The sequence below is a fragment of the Pseudochaenichthys georgianus genome, chromosome 12, assembly GCF_902827115.2.
Source record: "Pseudochaenichthys georgianus chromosome 12, fPseGeo1.2, whole genome shotgun sequence".
NCBI classification, from domain to species: Eukaryota; Metazoa; Chordata; class Actinopteri; order Perciformes; family Channichthyidae; genus Pseudochaenichthys; species Pseudochaenichthys georgianus.
Genome location: NC_047514.1, coordinates 22,894,646 through 22,912,936, shown reverse-complemented (window position 1 = coordinate 22,912,936; position 18,291 = coordinate 22,894,646). Strand labels below are relative to the sequence as shown.

At 40.1% G+C, this 18,291-nt stretch overlaps 2 protein-coding genes across 3 annotated transcripts in view; both read left to right on the top strand.

Annotated features, from left to right (window-relative positions):
• Positions 1-4: 4 nt before the first annotated feature.
• Positions 5-6,626, top strand: cacfd1 (calcium channel flower domain containing 1). Of its 2 annotated transcripts, none has more exons than XM_034096210.2 (5): positions 5-579; positions 2,684-2,756; positions 3,440-3,565; positions 4,109-4,216; positions 4,645-6,626. In XM_034096210.2, exons 1-5 carry the CDS (start codon positions 468-470, stop codon positions 4,733-4,735), a joined length of 510 nt encoding a protein of 169 aa, XP_033952101.1. In that variant the 5' UTR covers positions 5-467; the 3' UTR covers positions 4,736-6,626. The 2 variants fall into 2 exon arrangements, with proteins under 2 accessions (XP_033952101.1, XP_033952102.1); XM_034096211.2 differs by having other exon boundaries at positions 4,372-4,736.
• A 509-nt stretch (positions 6,627-7,135) lies between these two features.
• Positions 7,136-18,291, top strand: part of LOC117456395 (carboxyl-terminal PDZ ligand of neuronal nitric oxide synthase protein) — an 86,047-nt gene continuing 74,891 nt past the window's right edge. Inside the window, exon 1 of the mRNA XM_034096266.1 lies at positions 7,136-7,422. Within this exon, the coding sequence (XP_033952157.1) occupies positions 7,399-7,422 (24 nt within the window). The 5' untranslated portion in view covers positions 7,136-7,398. The remainder of the gene's footprint in view (positions 7,423-18,291) is intronic.

Here is an 18,291-nt window from a genome sequence, read left to right as displayed (position 1 = left end):
GCTCTTATAGGTTGAGTAACCAGAGAAGAGAACAACGGAGCAGACTACCTTACCTGAACCCGAACAAAACGAGGGGATTGTTTAAAGCTGTTTAGGGAAGCTTTGCTCATTTATCTGATTGCTAAAGGAAATTCAAAACGGATTCTGTGTTGATATCCACTCCTAGCGGCAGCTGGTGGCGCTGCTGTTAGCATCAGCTAGCCGGTTAGCTGTACCAACTGACGGGGAGAAGCTGCTGGCAACATCCGCTCAGCTGGAAAACACAAAGAAACAAAGGAAAAAACTAATTAATTATACTTTACATTTTTTATTTCATACAGCAGTGCTGAAAGGGACCGCTTTGTATTACTAAACGAGTGAGCAGTTAGTTTGTTTAGACTTGCTAACTTAATTGTGCTAGGTTCTTAGAGGCTTCACATCTTTAAATACGGTTTAGCTTGTTTAGCTAACATCGACATACAAACACAATGAACACCGAGGATAAGGCAGCCGCCCCCGCTGCACCCCCTCCAGAGGATGATGGCATGACATGGTGGTACCGATGGCTCTGCAAAATAGCTGGAGTTTTAGGAGGAGTATGTAAGTAAATATCAAAGTGCAATTTGTTACTTTGCACAATTGTAATGTATGTATTAGACACTGTCTATCTGGAGTACATTGTTGTTGCTTTATCTATCTATCTATCTATCTATCTATCTATCTATCTGTCTGTCTGTCTGTCTGTCTGTCTGTCTGTCTATTTAATGTACAGTGAATACAACTATTGAGGGTGCCAGTTTACAAAGACTTATGTGCTCTTTTCTGTAGGAAGCAGGTGCATTTATTGTCTTGTCAGCATACTTTTATACTGTTTGCACTTTCTGCATTAATATAAAACAGGACAGAAAGGAGATCAGGTTAATATTTTGGAAAACAACAACATGTTGTGTATACTATATATACCCAACTGTAATGCTGAGCCATGCCAGACTACAGCTTTGTCCCAGCCCATTGTCCCCTCCCTGGAGCAGACAGTTTTGGGCACCGCCTGTTTGCATGGCTTGCTCATTCCATAACACTATGATATTCCTGATTTTCATCTGTATGATATGAACAAACAGTCCATAGCTGGTATGTTCACTCTTCCCCTCAGTGCGAGACAGGCTATTTTTACTGCTGGCTTTGCAGTTTTCCAGCAGCACTGCAGCTCTCCTTCACAGTGACACCAGAGCCACAGTGCCTGTGTCACATTAACCACTGCATATTCAATGGACTCTGTATTATTAAGGAGGCTGGATTGTCTAAGGAATCTGGATATACTACATTATTCTTCCATTGTTTGTGATAGTGTGGACTAGTCTCGACTGACAGGTCGCTTATACACACTACTGGCAAATGTACCCTCTCTTCTCACTGAGTTTCAGCCTGAAACTGCTGTACATTGTCAACTCTCAAATACAAATACTTTACTTTGTGTTGGTATATCTGGCCGCAAACCATTTAAAAATTCCAAAGGTTTTAGCATATTAGTTAAAGAAATGTGTGCCTTAAGTACCATATCCTTATAAATGAGGAATAATTGACACTGATAACATTACTCTGTTGATAAGAAAGAAATGCCAAGGCACAAATGTTAGGAATGTTTTTTTAACATCTTCTTTACTCTTCAGTAGTGAAATAAATAAGTGTGGCATTTGGGCAATTTTACTCCGTTGAAAACATCTGTCTCACATTTGACTTTTTGACTTGTTAGAGAAGGAAAAGCAAAAGGGAAACATTATCTATCTTTGTTCGAAAGCTGAAATTATAAGTAAATCATCGGAAATGTTTTTGTGACAGCAATTATTTTAATCTTGTTTTTTTATTTTGCAAAAACTACAAATACCACAGAAGTGTTGCATGGTGGATTGCTTCGTGTTGGATTGAAAACAACTGATAATTGCATTTGATATATTCTAGGACTGGCAACATAGTTTGACTTACTGATGCTGTGTAAATTGCTTTAACTGTGACACTTCCAATGTGTGTGTCCAATGATGTTGCCAAATCACACCTTATTTCAGAACCTCACACACACATTGACTAAAATATTTCACATCTTGATCACCACCTATGGAAACACCAGCCTTGAGGTCAGGCGTATCCCATATTGCACTTGTCACACATTGAAGATAACATGTTGTCAGGGATTGATTTAAGGCAGGTACCAGTATGTGCATATGTACCTGCATGTGGGGCACAGTAACATAATGACATTTTAAACACATAATAGTAATGGTGAAAGCTAGAAAAGGCCTGTATTGAAAATGCTGACATTATCATAAAGTAATCTATAGCAGGGAAATAAAGCCTGTGGACATTTCACTGCCTCTTTATATAAATGTTGGATTCCTGGATTGTATTCAGTGTTTTTCAGATGTTTTCAAAAACGGTTTTATTAACAGGCAGTCGTATGCTGCTTTTGAAAGATGTTATATGTTTGTGTGTTGTGCATTTCACCCACATACTGTACATTCTCCATATGTTCTGCATCGCTGATTTTCTTCTGCTGTGTTAGCACACAGCCTGTACTAACCTGGTACTAACCCAGCACTGTATTTAGTTATCATGGCTTTTATAACTAATGGTCCGGTCTAATGTTTTCATTATCGGTCATACGTCTTATCTTACTCATAACCTTTAACTGTGTCTTGTCTCTGTGCAGCCTGTGCCGTGTCAGGAGTGTGGAACTGTGTTACTGTCAACCCTTTAAACATCGCTGCTGGAGTATGGATGGTGTAAGTCTTTAGCATTTGTTCTGCTTACTTAAATGTAACTTTAAAAAATAGCTTTTTGGTTTATAGGCTGTTGGAATTCAGTAAAAAACAACAACACACCTACTATAACACCACTTATTTAGACTGTACAAAGCTCCGTGTGCTGTGCTTCATTCAAGCTCAGGTCCTTTTTGCCACAATGCACAGTGGTTTTAAACGGCACGATGATCATTCATTATTTGGACAAGACGGTACTTTATTTGTTCTACTAAAGTTGTAATAAGTTACAGGCACAGATGTTACTGTTTTAGACATCTCCTGAAAGGAAACTATAATACATGTCATGATCCATGGGAGCATTATGCACTCGTACCACCAGTTCATTTCAATGTATCTTTTATAGTATTATCATGTAGACATGTGGACACAACTTGCTGCTCAAATGATGGAGGCGTTCAGACATTCTTGTTGAGAATATACATGTTGTAACAAAGCCCGCATTGATTTGTCCAGAATTTGAAGAATTTAGCACAGGCCTCAGCCAGCCTTGGTTTTGGTTTTGTTCCCAGATGAAGAACACTGTCTGCAGTCAAAGCTTAGCTGCATTGTTACCTAGGCTTTAATTAGTTGAGAAAACCGATGAATCCTGAATGTAATGTCCTGATATTCACTGCTGCATGTGTTTCCTTTTCTTCTCTCTCAAGGTTGACTGCCTTTGTGCTGTTCCTGTGTGAAGTCCCATTCTGCTGCCAGTTCATAGAGTTTGCGAACGCAGTAGCAGCCCGTGCAGACAAATTCAAACCTTGGCAGAAAGCCTTCTTCTACTGCGGGTAAGAACTAATATGTATTTATGTCAACGGGGTCTGTACTTTGCTTCATGAAGAAATATTGCATAAGCATTTGGAGACACTCTTGGGAATGTTGCTGTTTTATCTCCATCATGCACTTAAAGGTGGGGTAGGTACGTTTCAGGAACCGGCTCGAGTGCACTAACATTTGAAAGTACACAGCCGAAAAGAATCCGCCCCTTCCTTCAGACTTCCTTACAGAGCACCTCCTCCAACACACACGAACGCGCAATGCACGCCCAATGACGGCACGCCAGGGCACGAGATACTTTTGTGCGTGCACGAGATGGAAGGCTGACAGACAGGGCGGCAATCCAATCGATTGGTTTAATTGGTTTTACAGTACCACGGCTTCCACAGATGACATTTCGTTATGGGTTTTTTGTCAAAGCACTTAAGATATTCATTGCTATCGGGATGTTAAGAGCATTCCATGGAATATAACAACAAGTGTTTCTCAAACTTACCTACCCCACCTTTAATATAATTGACTGACTTTTCGGCCCTTTTGTTGTTCATGTACAGGTTGGCTCTGTTTCCCGTATTCTTGAGTTTCTCCTTCACAACCTTGTTTGGAAATGCCATCGCCTTTGCCACAGGAGTTCTGTACGGCCTCGCGTCTTTGGGCAAGAAGTAAGATGATTTAACATGTAATGATGTAATATATAATATGCTCTTATAATGTATCATCTATTTCTTTGAATCTGTTTGAACAGCTGTGCAATATAGACCTTTTGCAATTACTCATGTCTCTTGATGTTTCCTTCATCAAATCACTCCTCTAAAAGGTCCTATTATAACAGGCTCTCGTTACATTCCTTTTTCAACATTAAAATGACTTCATAAGATCTTTATTTTATGCTTCTAACAACAATAATGAGCCTCTTAATTCGTGCAAAGGCTCTTCTGACAAGGTGAGCCATGTCATAACCTTGCAATTAACAATGTTACCCTCTCCTGTCATACCCGCTCTCTCTTGGTTTCTACCCCCCCTCTCCCTGGTCATAACTTTTCACTACCCTCCTCCTCTTGCCTCCCGTGTTCCCTTTTTCTTTCCTCAGAGGAGACGCGGTGAGTTATGCCAGACTGCAGCATCAGAAAATGGGGGATGAAGAGAGGATGACAGAAAAGGCAAACGGGGCTCCGGAGTGAGACATCTCCGACCTCCTTTTACTTTCTGTAGTCCTTGCTGCCTTCATCCATCCAACGTCCTCTTCCATGCTCCTCCGCGTGTTCCCATTTCTGTCCCCCCATACTTATGGTACTGACTTTATTTCTTTCCTTTAACTGCTGCATCCTTATCGTCCTGACCTGAAAGTATCCTAACAGATTGATGTTGGATTCAGTCCAGTATTTGCTACCTGGCGTGTAAATGGAATCTCTCATTGTGACTCGATACCTTCGATTGTACGCTTTGTTTTTATGGTTTTTATGATTTATTATCTTATCCTGGGTTGTTTATATTATGTGTTACCCTTTGTTGTGTTATGTTGTTTGTCAACCCTTTTTTCTGCAGGAAAAATGTGAGGTACATCTTTTTAGCCCAAAAGCCTTTCAGGAAATCCCAATAGGAGTTAATGGGATTGTAAAATGTACATAATTGACTCGATATCAGCTCTTGTGTAGCTCTCACCTCATTATCATTGCAAAGCTTTAGGCAGTGGAGTTTCCAAAGAGTTTAATGTAAACGCTGCATTATATTTAAATAATTTATTATCAAGAAGTGAATGTACTCAAATGAACATTTGAAAAATAGTGCTACAAAAGCTCTATTTAGATTTATGATCTGAGGGCTTATTAAATTGTGTTTATCTGTATTGAAAGAAACTGCATTTTTTAATAATTTGGATTTAAAGTTACAACCCCAGATCTGTAAATTCCCTTAAGGTTTTCCTTAAGTTTTTGCCTGTATGTTATCCAATTGTACCTTCATTAGACTAAGGAAAATAGTAAGTATTAAATTATGACTTCCAAATACAAAAACAAAAGTCTGAGTTGCCGCCTAAATGCGTTTTCAAACATACATAGGCATTGGGGATATTTGTAACATTGGGGAATGTATCAGGTATACTATAAGCCAAGATAAAGACAGTTATTACATATATATATATATTTTCTTCTCAGTTATATTTGGCGGGAATGAATGCAAAATGTTCAGTGCATGTGTCACTTTGTTTTATTGTATTTCCTCATGAACAAGCAGCCGGTAGCAAAGTTATGGCTGCAGATTTCGTGGTAAATGTTGTAATGGAAAAAGTGGAATGTGCGCTCATTTTATTCTCTTTTTAAAACGTTGTTACTACTGAAAATATTGTTTCCTTTTAAATGATGAGTCTTAATTAGTACACATCAACAAAGCCCATGAAATATTCCCTAAGGGGAAGTGTCTTTATGCAGGGACTAATTGGTCAGTATCCCACACTATCACCAGAGCCAAGGTTTGCCTTTTGTCACTCAAATGAGGTCTGCTGTACAATTTGTGTTTGTGTTGTTTTGTTGCTTTCCCTCTGTTGTGTCATAATAACAAGGATGCTTTGGGAATAACTGTTTACCCATACCTCTTACAGCTGTTTCTATCCTAAGTCTTTGACTGGCTGCTCAGTGACTGAGTGGATTATTCACACATTACCACCAGCTCTCAGGTGTCATACTTCACAATGCTCAGCGTACAGATACAATGTGGTTTATGCATATGGTAACCAGCATAAGCATAACTACAAAATAACTATATCATTTGAGGCAATGAAAAAACTGTTGTGTTGCACAAAACTTGCACAAGTGATTAAACACTACAACCACACCAGCAGTATGTTACAGTCTGAGACTAAAAAAACAATAAAAAAACACTACTCTCGTCCATAGCACATCCATCCAGTTTTATTGTTTTTGCAGTGACATGCATTGAAGACTCCCTTGCTTTGATTTATTTTACATCTTCAGGTGTTGAATGCATATTTTTTGCTGTACGGGATATGTGTATAATAAGTGTTGTGAATCACGATCCTGTTCTCAATTAGGAAATTAAACAAACTTGCTACTACTACCATGGTGTTGGCTTCTTATGTTTTGTACTGCCATCACCCATTTCTTCCATGCCTTGACATTTCCTTAAGCACCACCATGAAAAAATGTTTTCCTAGTGCCAACAGCAGGTTCTAGTTTTCCTTAATTTCATCTACCAGATCAATTGCACAGTCTTGGGTATAGATCCATAGATATTAATTGTTGCTATACATTACTTTTTAAATGAATATAGGTTAATAACTTTTGGGTGGATTGATCTGAAATTGTTTACAGATATTCATGGTCCACAGGGGATGCAATTCAACAATACACAATCCAATTTTTTAAAAATACAATCCTATAAGCCTAGCTGCATTTTATGTTCAGTGCTAACTTGCAAATGTAAACATAAGAACATGGTAAAGAAAAATGTAAGTGAAATTCTAGCTTGGTCACAGGTTGTCGTTTATTATTGGTAGTCAATCTGAAGAAGGCGGTTCTTCGTGTCAGCTGTCAAATAGAGCCAATCTTGAGCTTCTCTCTATTTGATTGGGCGGCATTTGATAGTTTGGCCCTTTTTTCCGGTGTCCACGTGTGGAAAAATACACCAAAGATGTTCAATACATCTATAAATAGAGATTGGTTAAACGTTGACATTTGTTTACTTAGTTAAGTTTTAAGGTCAAGCCAATTATGTCAAGATTTTTATCCTAACCCAAATGAACGAGCTTAGTGCACTTGCCAAGGCCTCAGCACAACCACGAATTCGAGTGTGCGATACAGCGGGGAACAAGTAGCGCTACGGGGAAAAGATGGTGGAGTTCACTGCGGTTCAGGTAAATTAGGTCTTTTTTGTTGTCTTTACATGTCACCAAAGCATCACATTTTTGTTTAAGACTGTATTGTAACATCATAATGCTCAATTTTTGCTTAAGTCCCTTGACATTGATAATGTTTTAACCACTAGCAGCTAACTTGTACTATCAGAGTTAGCGTTGTTATTGATGGCATGCTAACGATAGAGAGCCGTAACCATGGCTGCAAACGTTAATTCGTACAGTAAAGTAACTAATTAGACATGGCGTCATTTCTGATATACGTAAAATAAATAAATTAGCTTAAATATATTTTCGTATCAAAAAATGAATTGGTGCTAATCCAAAAACTACCAAAATTGCCCAAAATCATCTCCAAGTGCTATAGTGGCTTAAATTGAAGGGGAGCAAGTGAATGTACCAAAGTGAGGCTTCCTAATGACGTCACGGGATTTCGCGTCAGACATTTTTGGGTACCACTCTACTGGCGGCAGCGTTCAAAAATGGCGAAAATGAAAGGCTACTACGAATCACTAAACCCGGAGGATAAGACCGTTTACAGAGAAAAATGTGCGTCGATTGGTTCGGTGGACCCATATTTGATTCCCGTTAAGGATTACAGCACCGATATAAATTCATGGCCTTCACTTTCCTACTGTGATATCGTGAACTACCTGGTTTTTTCGCCTATTCCATTGTACACCATGGAGGAAATGAAGGCGTACAAAGGACTCGAGGCATATAACCAGTTCACATCCGGGTGGATCCGCGACGTTTGCGTTGCATATCAAGGAGATGTGGCTGTAATAGCTGGACAAGTGAGTAAATATTTCGTGAGGTCCTCTTCAGCTGGCTTTTTAAATATCCCTAAAGTCCCCCAAAATAAAATGGGTGAGGCTGCTTTTATCCACTACGCTACCAAGAAATATCAGAGGCCAACTCAGTGGACATTTTTAAACACCAACTTTTATTTTTGTTGTACCTATATCTACATGTTTACTTTATTGTATAGGGATATTGTTGCATCAATAAACTTAGTCTTGTGTCTTATTATTTATTTGTATTTATCATATCTTTTACCTCCTCGTGTCTCTTAACCTGTTAAAATGTTATATGTTGTTGCTATGCTGCATGTACCTGTAAAGGTCTTAACATCTGATCTGAGGGGAATTTCTTGTGGTTTATTTTTAACTTGTGATGTGTGCCATTTTGTAAAGCACTTTGAGCTACACGTGCTTTATGAAAATGTCTTTATAACTAAAGATTTATTATATATTGCAATATATTTAAATTACAAAAGTTGTGAACCTATTCTTGGTTGTCAGCTTCTGTTATGGGCTACCTAGCATAGGAATATGACAAGAGCTGACCACCCACTGGTTGTGTAAACAATCAGTATTTGAAAGTAAAGTTGGACCAAAATATTGGTGGTTCTAAATAGTCAACAATCCAATAATATTTTTTGTATTTTATTTTTCAGGTATTGCATTCTCAGAGTATTGGGCTACCGCCAACATGTCCGTGGGTACTGATGAAGAAGGATGGTGCCGTCATCACAGCTAACTGCAACTGCAAGGCTGGTTTGGGATCGACATGTACCCATGTTGCATCTCTCCTGTTCTACATAGAAACATCTGTACGGATACGTGATGCCAAGACAGTTACCCAGGAAAAGGCGTATTGGCTTCTACCTGGATCAGTGAAGGATGTAACACCTTTCCCTGTTGCTGACATTGACTTTACTTCGGCTAAAACCCGAAGGAATCGTTTAAGCCAAGCAATTGACAGTCTTGGTGATGCAGCTAATTTAACAACAACAACAACACCACCACTTTTACGTCACTCAAGGGAAATTCCAAAAGCGACAGATGCTGAGCAAGAGTCTTTCCTGGCATCACTGAAATCTACTGGAAGGAAGTGTGCAATATTGACAATCTCAGCGCCACACAATGCCGATTTTGTCCCAAAAGTGACTTTGTCAACATCTCCTAAGCCGCTTTCTAGTCTAAAAAGTGAGAACTGCCTAGAAATGGACCATAAAGCCGAAAACAGCTTAAATCATTTTTCAAACATTCCCCTACACAACCAAACCCCAAATCACTTTTCTGATTATCAAGACATTTAATTGACCAAGTACAACATTGACAATAATGTGATGATAATTACAATACAAACATATCATATTTTTCAATCTGATATGGGTTGATTGGGGTGTAACAGAATGTAAAGGCTCAATCAACGGGTATTACAGTATCACACACATTATTCAGGTCGCAGCACACTTCAGCTATTTTATCTATCAATGTAATCCCATCTACATCTTTAGAAAGTAAAAGATCTATAGGAATTGGTCCTCCCAAAACGGTATATCGCTGCCTTACACATCATATGACACGCTCAACATGAATTCACACGTTAGCAATTTTCCTTGTGTCAATAACATCTTTCATTGATAATTGTTTCCGGCCTTTCATGACTGCAGGCACCTTAACCTCAGCACACATGAAACCCACTGAGTCACTTATATTGAAACCTCGGTCTGCCAAAATCAAATCACCAGGCAAAATGTTATCTAAGAAGCCACCATTTTCTGTAATATGCTTATCACTGGACCTGCCACCCCATGCCCTTGAAATGAATGATATAACACCCTGCGGACAGATTCCTATGAGAAATGTTATGGTGTTGAGATGTTTGTAGTTTGACCAAGTCTGAGCCCGTGCCATTACATTTGATGGCCTGTCAATGAAAACTTCAAAGCAGTCTATTACAACAGCCACTTTAGTACCAAAATGAGTGCGGAAATCCATAGGCATTGTCAGTTGGAGTTCCTCTCGAGATGGCCACTTCAAAAGGAAACTCATACGTTTGAACATGACGTCGATAATCAAGGTAAACACATGGGATACTGTGGACGTGGATGTGTTGAATTTATAAGCCAGCTCTTGCAGGGGTTGGTTTAATCTTAATTTCATTAGTGTCAGTATAAACTGTTGAAATTTAGACGGTGAACTCTTAGTGTTCACACTGATGTGCAGTTCCACAAGATTGTATACCATCATTAGAATGGCAAAAGTAGGAAGTCCCGTGTAGAACCGCACACGGTCATCATCGCCCTTAAATGTACTCTCTGAAATTGTGGACTTTACAAGCTTTTCTTTTAAGTTAACATTTTCTGTTGTTACATTATTAATTTCAAATGACATTTTGTCAATCATTTCACCAGTCAAATCAGTCTGAGTTGCAGTGCCATTCTCTGGTTCAATCACTCCTTCTTCCCCAGTGGCTCCCAGGACTGGTGCGGGCTCTTCTGGAGATGGTATATCAGATACCATGCTGTAGAGATCAAGTAGTGCGATGGATGACCTTTTTCTGGCGCGTTTATACCTGGCATGTGTAGCAGGGGAAGGTGCTGTAATTTTCTCGTGGCCCAATTTGACAGACGGTGCCCAGTCAGGATGATTATTTGCCAAAAAGTGCCACTGGTTTACCTGCAAATAAATCAGATTGTAGGTCAGTTATATCCTGGCCGGGTGAACTGTTAATTAATACAAATGTGACCTCTTTTGACAGGCGAAGTCAGACTTTAGATATATTTAAAATGCTGGTGTCAAGACATTGGAACATGACAAATAATTGAGGAAACCAAAAGCCTGTGAAAAGGTGCAAGGGACTGTACAGCCTTTACTGTTTACATATAATCAAATGGCCAGTAGGGGGAGGGATTTCTTTAAATTACAGTTAAAGGAAGCACTGCAGGGGATTGACAGACTGGTGAGAGGATGACCTGAGCCAAGGGATGACTTTACTTTGTAGATACTCCACAATCTGATATGTCGATCGATGACGCAGACTCCAGGATTCATATTTCCTTGTTAAGTTACATCTCTTACTACGTGGGTTGCATGTTGATTTTGAATGTTTGTATGTAAAACCTGACACTTACCTGACGTGAAATGATCCCCACAAACGCGAGTATAGTTGTGGTTGGATGGTTTGAGATCCTCCCGTCCGATCCTATTGAGCCATGTTTTCCGTCGACGCTTTGAAAGTTCATGTGGTGCTTCACCCTGGTGTGTTATAACCGCCGGCAGCCTGTAAAATGATTTCGTCCCCCTGTTTCGATCACCTCTGTTGCCGCAGCCAACAATAGCACAGAAATTAACCATTATATGTCCGATAAAAAACAGGTATGAGTATTACGGTGTCTGTTTTGGTACTCCAGTATGGCCGTTGGGCTGACGTCCCGTTACCTGTGATGTCATATGCAAAGCCTCTATTATGCTATATTGGAAACATATATTGTAGGGCCATACCCAGAGCCCTAGAGATAGGCTACTTAGTATCTCTAGGGCTCTGGCCATACCTATACAAAACATGTCTGTGAAGTTGTTTACTTAAAATACCAAACAGTTCACCCACCCCAGTTCATAGCCATGCCTCATACTGCTCATACCCCTCTTTTGCAGCCCTGTTAGAGAAACGCGGATTTTGGGTTCTTAGCTTGAAAAAATTTGTTTGGCTGCGTGAGTTCCCCGATGCACCGGGGACACTTATTTATGTATAAAATACATCACAAAGTACATTTTGCGCGATAGGTCCCCTTTAATATAAATAATGTAATTGGCCCTTCATATGATGTGGACTTGATTATATGTTGGTATCAACAATAGTCAGCGTTTTATTTTAATAACATTTGAGTGTTTACTTGAGAAACGATCTACAGAGGAAGCATAGTAACTGATGTAAAAGTGTAAAAGTATTATCATAAAAGGATATTGTGTTTTAGATCGGTATTATTTGTCATATTTACTTAGCAACATGTTCAGATAGACAGATTTAATTTTTTGTAATCCTCTGCATATTTTGTATTTCTGTGTCATATGATTTATTTCAACAAGCATTTCTACAATTCATCCCGTCTTTCTCAATAATTTAACCCATAACAATGATGATACTACTGCACACAAATCCCATTAAAATTGAGCAATTTCGAGTAAAGTGGGCCTTTGACGTATGTGTCTTTAAAATGAATGAACCTGCAATGTGAGCACTAATTCAGTTATTTATTTCTGATCTGGTAGTTGTCATGTCTTGTTGCTTTGAAAACTTGCATATTGTTATGGAAATCTAGGACCCAAACACGGCTGGAGAGTACAAGTCAAAAGTGATCAAAACAAATAAATGGTGAATCGAGAAAAGCTGTCTTTTGGTTATTTATTTGAAGCTTCAAATACACGATACAATAATATAATATGTCACAAGTCGCACAGAGTATAAGATAGTCTGCGCGAGAGTGCGCAGAACAATGAAACGGCAGAGATTATATAGGAAATGAGTGGGAACGTGAGAAATCTGGATTCACACAGTCACATATTGTTATTAGACACCTGGCCTTGAGCGGGAGATAGCATAACGGTTCTCAGAGCAGGGAAGTTCGTGTGTGACTGTTTTATGAGTCTCCCAGTAGTCAAAGCAGCTCTGTGGCCTTGACGCGTCTGGGAATAAACCCATAAGAGAATATAATAGAATGATAATAGTAGAAAGCACATCAGGAAATAAGAAGAATTTGGTTTAAGCATATGAAAGATATAATAAGGATGATGTAATAAACAATTTCCACTACATTCTCCCCTTTTGATCATACTTGATCAATAAAAAACAAACAAATGATAGGATAGACTGATATAACACATCAATGAATACACTCCATCGCTGGTTTAAGTAAACACATCACAAATATATCATAGAAAACTGGCTGTTTTTGTGGAGGACAGACTCCAATATAATGTAAGCATAAGAGAGGAGATACACACATGATTATATTGATAAATCGGAATCAGACTCTTCTGATTCTAGCTGATCTATCTCACTGTGGCGCAAAGGATTGTCGTTTAATGGAATAGTAGTATACTGAACGAAAGCTGAGGATACCATGCTGGAAACGCACTTCTTCAGTATTGGGATAATCAAACAGGTACAACTGATTAATAGGCCAAACATGATCGCTTTCATGTCGGCTAACAGGTTGTTAAGATGCAGCACAGTGTCAGTGATGTTCTTGGTGGCGTCGGGAATGTAAGTGCAACAGGAGTCACCGATCACATGACACAGGCCACCCTTTGAGGCGAACAAAAGGTCAAGAGCAAATTGGTGCTGCATGAGCATGTTCCGAGAGGCTATTATGAATGGGGGCAATGCCTGGAAGCCTTGCGTCGTCTCGTAAGTCAGATTCTCTAGCCGGACGTGTAAGGTATCTATTTTATGGGCATTGTTTACTGTACCCCACCATGGGAACAGGCCACCCATGAATTTAGCTCCAGCGGACGTCATATCTCTTTTTACCTTGTGGTGGTCGGGGTGTTGGAACTCTGGGTAATGATGTGTCGTGTGCATTAAGGACGTGAGTACAGTGACTGCTGGATTCAAATCCACTAGAGTGCATGTACCTATCCAGAGGGGAGCCAGAACTTGATAGAGCTTGTTGCCGCACAACCAAAAGTAATCTTGTGGCGCGCTAAACCCAGCATCACTGGGCCACGCCAGTTGGAGGGAAATATGTTTAACATCAGGGAATGCTACGTTAGAAAGGATTCTTTCAGGGGCACCAGATATGTGACAATACGAGGTTTTGTAAGCACCGTAACTGCACGTGTTCCGTAGGATACGGGTACAACCAGTAGTAGTGCCTAGGAAAAATAAGGTGGTGTAAGAGACGTTTTGTGGTAAACTCTCTGGATGCAGAGGCTGTGTTTCATCCCTCTCAAATGACTGGGGTGCACATGGCTGACGGGTTGGTACTTTGCGTATGTGTTGTCAAGCGTGGATGCACGCAAAGAGGAGTTAGACCGATTACTGCCTAGCATAACGCTACTCGGTTACGCTACCTATGTATAGATTAAATGTAGATGTACCTATGGATGTCAACAGTTGCGTCAAAGGTTGCTTACGCTTTTCCGGGGTCTGAGTTTTGGGCGCGATGTCTATGTAAAATGTGCCACACGGGTTGGCGCCGGATACATACATACAGACAACAAAATAAAATAAATGTGGTTCGCCCTGCTTTCCCCATGTACCTCTTAGATACCTCGCTTTTGGCTGACATGCTGTGTGCTGACCCTGGATACATAAAATATAGGACTAGTCCTAACACAACTATCATGGCAAGTATGCAGAGGAACCATTCTATGATTGTCCAGGCTCTCCAGTAGTATTCACATTGCTTACGGTTGCGTTGTCGTCTCTCCAGGCGAGCCCTCATCACGAGGGGGAAATGTTCCATGGTGTGTGTGTGAGTGTATTCTCTCGGTCGATTTCGTGACACGGACAGTCAGACTTCGCACACTGATAACACAAACGAGGAACCAGAGAGCATATGAAACCGCTCAGCTGGCACTCGCTCGTGACACCTTGTGTGTAGTGTGTTTTGGTGTATGTAGTGCAAGTGTGGTGCTGGTGGTGACTAGGACACGTCACTTGTTGTCATCTGTTGGTGACTCGGACACGTCACTTGTTGTCATCTGTTGGTGACTCGGACACGTCACTTGTTGTCATCTCTGTTGGTGACTCGGACAAGTCACTTGTTGTCATCTCTTTCTATTGGTGACTTGGACATGTCACTTGTTGTCATCTGTTGGTGACTTGGACATGTCACTTGTTGTCATCTGTTGGTGACTCGGACACGTCACTTGTTGTCGTCTCCTTCTACCGTTTCTCCTTTCCTGTGACTACGACCTTGCAGTGGCTGGCGTGGACCCATGTAGCTCGGCGACCTTGACCGCTGTCTGGGTGACGAAAAGCACCTGGACCGGGCGGAAACACCAGGGACCTTGCCAACGATTGGATTTCCAGCTCTTTCTCCGGAAATCCTTGATCAGCACGAAGTCGCCGGGTTGGAGATGGTGAAGTGGACCAGTGGCAGTCGCTAAAGTGGATGATAGGTTAACACAATATGACAACATAGCATCCTCACACAAAGTTGTGGAGGGAAGAGGACATCCTGGAGCCTTGAGTCCAATCTGTGGAGGAGCCCCAAAAAGGATTTCAAATGGGCTGAGTTGACTCCGTGTTCTTTTCCGCATCCTCATGTACATCAGCACAATGGGCAGAGCTTGTGTCCATGACAGACCTGTGTCTGCACAGCATTTTGCTAGTTTGTAGAACTGGTCTACCAGAATTTTGCATAATGCAGATTAGGCATGCTTCACAGTGCTTTTGAGCTGTTACTGTGAACCCCCTTGTGAACCACTCCTGATTGATAGACTCTAACATCCCTCCTTTTGACACATGATCCCACCCATGTGTCAACTTAGCGAAATGAGGGAAAAAATATCTGGGAAGACATGGATTGGAATTTGGGCCAACCCAGATGCTGGATTTTGGGTCAAAAACAGCCCCAGCAGCCTTCCATTGAGCCTTCTCAACTGGCGTAGCTAGCTGCTGCATCGAAGTCAGTGATGACATTTTGTCAGTGAAGGAGGAGACAGGGATTTTAACAAATGAGTGTGCGTGAGGTGCGAGAGGAGTCAGAGCAGCTGCCTGTGCGGCTGAGTCAGCAGACGCATTTCCTAGGGAAACTGGGTCTGTACTGCTTGCGTGTGCGGCACATTTACAGACTGCAACCTCAGATGGGAGCAGAATGGCGTCTAGTAAGCCTGCAACCAGCACATGGTTAAGTACTGGTTTGCCATCAGATTTCAGAAATTGTCTACACTTCCAAATAGCCCCAAAATCGTGTACTACCCCGAAAGCATATCGTGAGTCAGTGTAAATAGTCACGGTTTTGCCTTCTGCAAACGTGCAGGCTTCAGTTAGTGCGATGAGCTCTGCTGCCTGTGCTGATAGGTGACATGGAAGCGGTCCAGAACGGAGTACAGCAGAATCTGAAACAACAGAAAAACCCACCTGATTAGTGCCCCCTTGGTCGCGAGAGGCAGACCCATCAACATACAAAATGAGGTCAGCGTTGGTCAGAGAAACGTCTTTTAAGTCCAAACAATAAAAACCTGTCTGTCTTTTAAGTCCGGTCTAGGTGTGCACACCATGAGAAGTTCGTCAACCGTCTTCAGGCAATGTTCAAACTAAATGAAGTCTCTCCTTTTGAAACATCATGTGTTGAAATAAACACCTGCAGTTCAAAAATAAAAAAATGAATTGCCTAATATTTTTTGTTGTGGAATCAATTAATTTCTTTCTTTAAAGGCAAAAACATGAAAAAGCTAAGAGAAAAACCCTATGGAATACAATATTATTTGGAGCAACTTAATTTATAAATGGTTGTCAACTTAAAAACATGTGTTCATGTTCAACATGTGGTAATCAAGTACATACACTTTAAGATTACATTTAAATCATATGGTAAAACAAGTTGGAACTTTGGAGTAATCAACTTAAAAACTTGTGTTTATGCTACCAATTATTAAGTAAGTGGTAATTGAAAACACCTCTGATTGTAGAGGAAAAGCCTTCTCCCCTAACCCAAATAACTTTGTTGCTTTAACAACATTTCAATAGAAGTTGTCTTAACTCAATAACCATCGATGCAACCTATTGCCTTGATTTTCTTTGTTTAGCCAAGGCATTTGTTGTTGGAGTGTACGTAGACTGGGCCTCCCATATAACCTGGCTGAGCCGATATAAAAACCAATCAGCAAATAACTTTTCAATACATTATTGATTACTATTTTTGAGGTACTTTTAGGTTGGAAGTGAACATAAGTCAGAGGTACATGGTGTACTTTTCCTTCACTACATGTATGTAATACCTTTTAGTTACTTCACAGATGTGGATGAATGATGTGAAATATAATCAAGTGATAAATCAGACTTTAGTTCCACCTGGAGTAAATCCACAAGCTACCCTGCAGTCTACAAAGTACTTCAGACTAGCTGCACCTTCACCAGCTCTGAGAACACTTTCATGATCAATCATTATAAAACATATATATATATATTATTCTGAAATGGACCAATCTGCACAACGACTACTTTTACTGTCTTTACTTTCACTATATTCTGATAATACTTTTCTACTTTTACTTGAGGAACATTTTGAATGCAGGACTGTTACTGTAACACTCTGGTACTTCTACTTTTACTCAAGTACAAGATCTGAGTACTTATAATTTCACTACAAGATCTGAGTACTTATTCCTTTACTCAAGTACAATATCTGAGTACTTCTAATTTCACTACAATATCTGAGTACTTATTCCACTTCTGGTAGTGTATTAGTCTGAATTGTAGCTACAAAATCACACAGAGCTGCATAAAAATAGAATAATATGTACACGTGTGTACAATGATTTGTAGGTAATTTTGACTACTCAAGACACCTAACTTATACATCTTCAAAGTATTGGCTTTCAGAATATTAAACTTGTTTCGGCAAATTCAGATGATAAAATACAACTTTGAAGCTTGTAACGGCATAATTACAAGCAGAGAACGGACTAATGTAACATCACAGCAAGCATAACAACAGCCGTGTGTTATGAACACATACACAAGAATGACATCATCTGTCGCTTAGTGACAGGTTTTGGCAGAGCAGCCAATGATGCAATATGCTGATCTGAAAGCGCTTTCCCCTCTCCTGAAATGACATGACCCAAAAATGTAACTGTTCTTTGTACATATTGGACTTTTTTTTACCATTTAGCCTTAACACAAACGTGTGAATGTGTAAGGTTTACCATTATATTAAAATGTGAACAAAAATTGACTGTCTTTGTGTACCGGAACACTGAAAAAAATGCATTTGAGACATCTATGGCAGTAAATATGTTGCAGAGGCTGGAACTTGGGAAATAATCAGATAAGGATTCCGGACGAGCGTGCATGCACAGCTGCATTTACATCGTAAATCCTGGACAAATCTCCACTCGTCAG